This window comes from Glycine max, chromosome 19 (assembly GCF_000004515.6).
Source record: "Glycine max cultivar Williams 82 chromosome 19, Glycine_max_v4.0, whole genome shotgun sequence".
NCBI lineage: Eukaryota > Viridiplantae > Streptophyta > Magnoliopsida > Fabales > Fabaceae > Glycine > Glycine max.
Window position 1 is genome coordinate 44,044,339 of NC_038255.2, and position 7,187 is coordinate 44,051,525.

Consider the following 7,187-nt stretch of genomic DNA (forward strand, 5'->3'; position numbering starts at 1 on the left):
TTGACTTGATAATTTTTCGAAATGTAACTCCATTTTGGAATTTCGGAAAATAATTGTCCTTTCTTGATAAAAAAAAAAAACAAACTTATCGTTGTTAACAATAATGTTAATTAACTTTACAGTAATGTGAATTTCAACTTAATGATTATAAGATCATGAAAAGAAATAAGTAGATTGTAGTTTTGATTTTTTTTTTAATATCGTAGCATTGGATTTTATATTATTTATTATTTAAGATCGGTAGTATATGCGTGCAAGTGCAAAACAGATTGTATTATGTAATGTAGTATACTACTCAATAGAAAGATAGATAAAATAGTTTATTAATTCAGAGCCAAAGTCATATCTCAACTTGAGAGAAATAAAAAATGTAAGAGGTAAACTTGTCGACTTTTTTTTTATTAAGAGTGCGCACTTTTTTTTTCAAAATTCGAGGGTACGGTAAGTTGTACATGACAGTTGTAACTCTTAAGTGAAAGTTGAACACCAATTTATGATAATTTTGTCGTCTATCAAATTCTATTGTGTTGTTTCTTTGTATTTTTCTATTGGAATATTGTTGTGTCATATTTTTTATTTTTTGATGAATGATTCTTTGTAGTGAATATATGGATTAAAATATATTTTTTTTCCGATGATACAATGCCTCATAGTGGCTTTGGAAACATGTTTGATGATAACTAAAATAATTTTTATCATCTCAATCAATCAGATGAAATATTCTAGATTAATCAAATAAAATGGTTGAAGATAAAATGCTTAAAGATCCTACATATGAACTTGATTACCTGACTTTTCAAATCATTTCATATCTAATGAGGTATGTTGATTAGTTGTCGATTGATTTTATATTTGTGTATGTGTGTGTTGCTTAAGTGAAAAATAATATTTTATTTTTAGGTTTTTGAAAATCTAGACAATTTGTTGGGTTGAGTTTGAGATTTGGGAAAGAGTCTTGGATTTGTTCTTGTCATTCATAGGTTAGGGAATGGGGGGAAAATCTATGTTGTAGTGGGTTGTAAAAATGAAGGAACGTACAAGTAATATAAGGATAAGTTAGTCTGCAAGAACATTGGAACTAGAAAATGTGGTTGTCCGTTTAAATTAAAGGGGAGAATTTGCCAAAAAGGTTGGTTGAAAACTTTTTATTATTTGTGGTGTTTATTACCACAAAGTAGTGAAACATTGGTTGAATATTTGTATGTTGGTCATTTAAGCAGTGAAGAAAAAACTTTGCTTAGTCAAATGACAAAAAACATGGTGAAGTTTGGTCAAATTTTGTTGACAAACAAAGATCAAAAACAGAAAAATATTGTCGCCATCAAAACCTTATACGATGAATGACAAAGATATCGACATGAATAAAGAGGTCCAAAAATGGAGATACAACATCTACTAAAGTTGATAGAACATGATCAATATGTATATCGGTTTAGAAGAGTAAACACTCAAGATGTTGTAAAAAATATAATGTGTTGTCATTCAAATTCCATCAAGCTATTAAATGATTTTCAATTGTGTTGTTTTGTGATACTACTTATAAGACAAATACATATTGTTTTTCATTGTTGGAGATTGTTGGTGTGCCTTCAACAAAAATGATTTTTTTCTGTTGCATTTTCTTATTTACAATCTAAGAAGACAAACAATTTTGAATGAGTGTTTAATAAGGCCAAATGTCTGTTTCTGAATGATGATGTGTTACCTTGGGTCATTGTCACTAACAAAGATCTTCCCCTGATGAATGCATTGGAGGTTGTCTTCTCTTCTTCCACCAACTTGTTGTGTGAATTCCACATTTTTAAGAATGTTAGAGGAAAATGCAAGATACTTGTGACTAAGGTAGAAAACTGGGAGGGTATGATGGATGCTTGGTGAATTATACTGATGAATAAATATATGAGCAACAATTCATAAGCTTTGCAAACATTAGTGCACGTTATCCGACTTTTCAAGAGTATGTTTATTACACATGATTGTTGCATCATAATGAGAGATTTGTACAAGCACGGATTGATCGTGTTATGCATCTTGAAAACACAACAACTAATAGGTGCTTTTTGTAGTTACTTAATTGTTTCATATTTTGCTTGTTATGTATCTTTTGTTAACAATACAATAAACTGTTTTACAGGGTTGAAGGCACACATGTAAGACTAAAGAAGTTGTTTCACGATAACATGAGAGATTTATGTATTTGTTGGGGTGTTATGAATAACATGATTATAGTGCAGCATACTGAACTTAAGGTGCCATTTTAGAAAAGCATCAACATGGTTGACCATAGGTTTAATACACCATTTTACAAGAGACTACAAGGCTTTGTTTCAACATAAGCATAAGGTTTAATCTTTGATGAGTTGAAGAGCTCTACAACCATTGGTGTTGATAGTTTTGCTTGTGACTGCACATTCATAAATACTTATGGTTTATTGTGTGTTTGTGAACTTGATAGGTATAGCCAAATCAGTGACTTAATATCCTTGTTATCCATTTATGTGCATTGAAAGGTGTTATCCATTAGTGATATAGACAACACAAATGATTCTTGGGGTGACTTAACTCTCACAAATGAGGGTGTTGCGTTGTTAAAGAGATTGTCACTGCTTGACATGGACAGGAAAATGACATTGCATAATAAGGTTTGAGAACTCACATTTTTAGATACCACTTCAATGCGTCTCGCTATAAAGAAAATAAAAACAAAGGGTGCATCAAAGCCTGTGAAATATAATAAATGTGAACCTTTAATGTGGGAAAGGGTCGATGAAATAAACACGATGGTTGGTAGTTTGAGAACTGCAAATGTAGCTCGCAAAGATGTTAGTATCAAAAAGCAGACAAAAAAAATCCTTATATGGATGAATTTCCTGATCCATTGCAACAGTTCATTGTAAAAGTTGTTGATGCGAGACTTGATGGAAGTTGTGGCTATATGGCAATTGCAACCTTACTAGGTCAGGGTGAGGAATCATGATCTCTAGTTCGACAGGACTTAATTCAGAAACTTCAAACATAGAATTCTTAATATGTTGAGTTGTTTGGCTTACATGACAAACTGGTTAAATTTTTAGACTTCTTGTATGTCTATCCTGACTCAATAACATTTGTTGACAAGTGGATGACCATTATTGACATGAGTTATGTCATTGCTAGTCGGTATAATATTGTATTGGTTTTCTTATCTACACTCCAAAGTTGGACTTTCTTTTCGCTCCGGAGTTCGACGCCATCTATGACACAACAACACCTTATTACATTTAGATTTGTTAACGAGAATCACTTTGTATAAATATACAACATTTACTTCTCAGAGCTTTTTAGTATTGTAAACATTAATTGATTCGTTAACCAACTCAACTATACCATTTTTATGTGATAATAAATGTCTTTGAAGGATGGTTGTCCCTTCCTTTTATTGCACCACAATGAAGTACATATTGCACATGCAAAACTTGTTCATGGTAGAAAGTGTACCAACGACACATAAAAGAATTCAATTCATTGATATTTCATTCAACTATAAGATATGTACTAAACTTCACTGAAAATCAGTTGTTTTAGTTAACTCCTCTTGTATTAAGTACTATTATATGTATTCCTTTGACAATTCTATAAAACTCTAGCCAATGTTGTTATTCAGTTAATGTGAAGTATAAAGTGTGGTAATTGTGTTTGCTAATTATTGTAAGCCACGCGTATTGTGTTGCAAGTCATATAATGAGGTTCTTAACAAGTGAGTTATGGTTGACAGAAAAAACGTAACAATAAAAACATGTTTCTATTCATGTTTTTAACTTAAGAAAAATTATGAAACAAAAACATGTTTTTGTTGTGTAGATATACAATGGAAACATGTTTTTGTTTTGTAAAGTACACGAGAAAAAATATAACAATAGAAACACGTTTTCATTGTACATTAATAGTTATGCAACTGAAGTGTGTTTCCATTTCACAAATGCAGGTGGACAAAAAGAACGACGGAAACACGCTTTTGTTGTGTAACTATTAACGTAGAATGAAAATGTGTTTCCATTGTGTAATTGAGGTAAACAAAAATGAAATCATAATTTTGTTGTATACTTGTACAATGTAATCATGTTGTTTAATGGGGTTTCAACCCATTTACAAAACAAAACCACATTTCCATTTTGGGTTTATGTGAGGGGGTAATTTCGGGATACCCTAAAAAGACACCCACGTGGGTAGTGCTAATAGTAAATGAAGGTCGTGGCAATAGATATTCCCATTATGCACGTACGGGGCAAGCTCATCGAAAGCCCTCTGTTAACCCAATTTCGCTAAATGGCAGAAAAAGCCCAGTTATGTCTGGACAAAAAACAAAACGTTGGCTATGCATCGTTGTGGTCTGCTATAAATACTGTAACACACGGTAGGGAACAGATCCACCTGAAAGGGTTAGGTTTCGGGAGAAAAAGCAATCCACTCAGAGGTAACTCTTCTCTTCTTTCCGTTCCCCTTTCGATCTCGCTTCCTTATCAATTCGATTTGCATCTGCACTGCAGTTTTCAATTTTTTTATTTATCAGTTTCAATATAGGACCCTTTTAATTGTTCACCGGGTTGAAGTTCAAAATTGATCGTAAGGGTTGAAATCGGATCTAGCGTCATGTGTTTCTCCATTTTATTTATCATTGAAGAACACTATTATTTGTTTAATTCGCAGAGAAGGGATCTCTTGGTGGCCTTTTTCTTAGTTAATTACGCAATTTTAGTTGTCTATTTTGCAGAGCTAGAAGAATTCAACAATGCCTCGCTATGATGATAAATACGGCAATACCCGCCTCTATGTGGGACACTTGTCTTCGAGGACTCGTTCCCGTGATCTGGAGCGTGCCTTTAGCAGATATGGAAGGTAATTCCCTTTTTCTTATCACTCCATCAACGAACATGGTCTTAGTTATTGCTATGTGCAATCTCAGCATTTTCTCAAAGTTGTAATTTGCATGCAACTCCTATTTTTTTTTTTTTTGTATCTTTTCCTTCTTTGTTCTATTATATGTTGGTTGAATGATTTTATTTGTACGAGTCCCGCCTTTCTTAATGAGATCCGACAGGATTTTTTCGTAATCAAATTGTATCATTTTATCGCCAAGTTACAAATTTGTGCCAATTTTGCGTGGGGAACTAATTGTCAGGTCTCCTTGATTCGTCTTTATTTTTTGAATTGGCAAGAGAGCTAAATTAGTGACGAGTAGAAATGGGGTGTCCTTCACGAGTTTCACTGAAGCTCGGGGGATAATATACAGGTTTTTCCCAAGCTTTGTTTTGTGCTTGGATTTATTCGTGATGTTATGTCTGGGAACTGTACCCCCTAGGCGTCATGTTTTAACTTGAATGGTCTTATTGAAGGTTTCTGGGGTTTTGGCTAAACCCGGAGGTCTGTGGTGGGAGGTTTGCCATGGTGGAATTGGTCGAAATTCCTGTCGGGTGTTGACTTTGGCGATTCTTTCTGTAATGTTATTGCTTGTTTTTATGGAAATGGCATCAATCACAAACTGGTGTTTAGTTCGTCTTTGAGGGGCGAAGTATCATACAGTTCCAAGTAGTTAAGTAAATGATGGCCTTACTGTTTCTGGAAACCATTTCCGCAGAGTTCGAGGTGTGGATATGAAGAATGATTTCGCTTTTGTTGTAAGTTGTCACCCTTTCTTTGTCTATTTATTGATTTCTTTTGATTTCAATTTCTTATGTATTTGCTTAAAAGTGGCTTCTAGTATTTGCTTTGAGGAATTCAGTTGTAGATGATGGAATGATTTCTGTGTTACTTTCTTGGCTTGTTCGTTACAACTTTTGGGCAGGATTTTAGTGATCCTCGAGATGCTGATGATGCAAGATATAACCTGGATGGTCGGGATGTTGATGGAAGTCGGATTATTGTGGAATTTGCAAAAGGGGTAGGAAACATTTCCATACAAGTTTTATGATATTTTTACAATAGTTGTACATAGACTTGGGCACTGTTTTTGGTAGATTTAATCTGCACTTTAATATTTGTATTTTTGTCTGATGTTCACTTGTTTTTAATCAGGCTCCTCGTGGGTCCCGGGAATATTTGGGGCGAGGTCCTCCTCCTGGCTCTGGACGCTGCTTCAATTGTGGCCTTGATGGCCATTGGGCACGGGATTGCAAAGCTGGGGATTGGAAGAATAAGTGTTACCGCTGTGGGGAGAGAGGACATATAGAAAGGAACTGCAAGAACAGCCCCAAAAAATTGAGGTATGTTGTGCTATATAGTTTCCAAGGTGCTGCTGCTTTTGTGTTGTCTTAACATGGTTATTTCATTTGAATGGGGTCTCTGAGATCTAAACTGACGATGTTAATCTGTCTGGTTCAAGCACCAGGCGAGGACGGAGTTATTCACGCTCACCAGTCAGGTCACGTTCACCTCATCGCGGCAGAAGCCGTGATCGCAGTTACAGCCGAGATCGCAGCTACAGGTAGGATGATTTCATTGTCCAGAATTCTTATGTATGTGTTGCAGTGATGCAGCAAGTTTTCACATTTTTGTTTGTAAAAATCTTATCTTGTATGCTGAGTTTTGGGTGCCTTTGGCCTTGCTAGTCGATCACGATCCCCTGTCAGAAGAGAAGAAAGCCCTGTTCGGGAAGATAGGTCACAAAGCCCTGATCACAAAAATAGTCCTCAGCCCTCCAAGACAAGGAAGCATAGTCCATCACCTGACCGTAGCCCACAGAAAAGAGGTGACACATCTCCCGACAATGATAGGTTGAGTAGAAGCCCTGCAAGGGACCCTGAAGATAGGGGCTATGACAGCCCTAAAGTTAATGGTCGTAGTGGCAGCCCTAGCTGTAGCCCCAGGGATGATGACAGGAGCCCCATTGACGATGACAACAACCACCGCCACTCGCCAAGAGGCAGCGAGTCACCTTAAGTATTTCTCAGAGAAAGAACTCTGTATGTGGCCTATAATTTATATCTGCTTTGGTTATCTGATGCACTTTGCTGTGAAGATCGGGGCAATTTTTAGCTTAAAAGAGAAACTTTATGAATTGTTTATGGTTATGAAGAACGGTTTTATGTATGGGTATTATTCAGTTTATCTTTTGTTGCGCAATGTATGGCTTACAAAGAATATAACCTGCCTCAATTTGTGTTGAAACATTGTGAATTATGAGATTAAAGCCTGCCTGAATTTGTGTTGAA

At 35.3% G+C, this 7,187-nt stretch overlaps 1 protein-coding gene and 1 long non-coding RNA gene across 4 annotated transcripts; both read left to right on the top strand.

Annotated features, from left to right (window-relative positions):
* The first annotated feature begins 4,305 nt into the window (after nucleotides 1–4,305).
* On the top strand, nucleotides 4,306–7,187 carry LOC100789862 (serine/arginine-rich splicing factor RS2Z32). 3 transcript variants are annotated; one of them, XM_003554295.4, is made up of 7 exons: nucleotides 4,306–4,453; nucleotides 4,751–4,875; nucleotides 5,615–5,654; nucleotides 5,822–5,917; nucleotides 6,052–6,239; nucleotides 6,359–6,460; nucleotides 6,585–7,187. In XM_003554295.4, the coding sequence occupies exons 2-7, from the start codon at nucleotides 4,769–4,771 to the stop codon at nucleotides 6,913–6,915; spliced, it is 864 nt and encodes a 287-aa protein (XP_003554343.1). In that variant the 5' UTR covers nucleotides 4,306–4,453; nucleotides 4,751–4,768; the 3' UTR covers nucleotides 6,916–7,187. The 3 variants fall into 3 exon arrangements, with proteins under 3 accessions (XP_003554343.1, XP_006604540.1, XP_014627423.1); XM_006604477.3 differs by having other exon boundaries at nucleotides 6,365–6,460; XM_014771937.2 differs by having other exon boundaries at nucleotides 4,409–4,453; nucleotides 4,736–4,875.
* Nucleotides 4,882–5,613, top strand: LOC121174117 (uncharacterized). The gene is made up of 2 exons (XR_005889932.1): nucleotides 4,882–5,269; nucleotides 5,373–5,613. It is a non-coding gene; the product is annotated as an uncharacterized lncRNA (long non-coding RNA).

What these genes read in the sequence shown, in the direction of transcription:
- LOC100789862 (XM_003554295.4), top strand. Translation starts at nt 4,769, where the DNA reads ATGCCTCGCTATGATGATAAATACGGCAATACCCGCCTCTATGTGGGA. An exon ending in TTGTGGAATTTGCAAAAGGG is followed by an intron (nt 5,918 to 6,051) that starts GTAGGAAACATT and finishes GTTTTTAATCAG; the next exon opens with GCTCCTCGTGGGTCCCGGGA. An exon ending in AACAGCCCCAAAAAATTGAG is followed by an intron (nt 6,240 to 6,358) that starts GTATGTTGTGCT and finishes GTCTGGTTCAAG; the next exon opens with CACCAGGCGAGGACGGAGTT.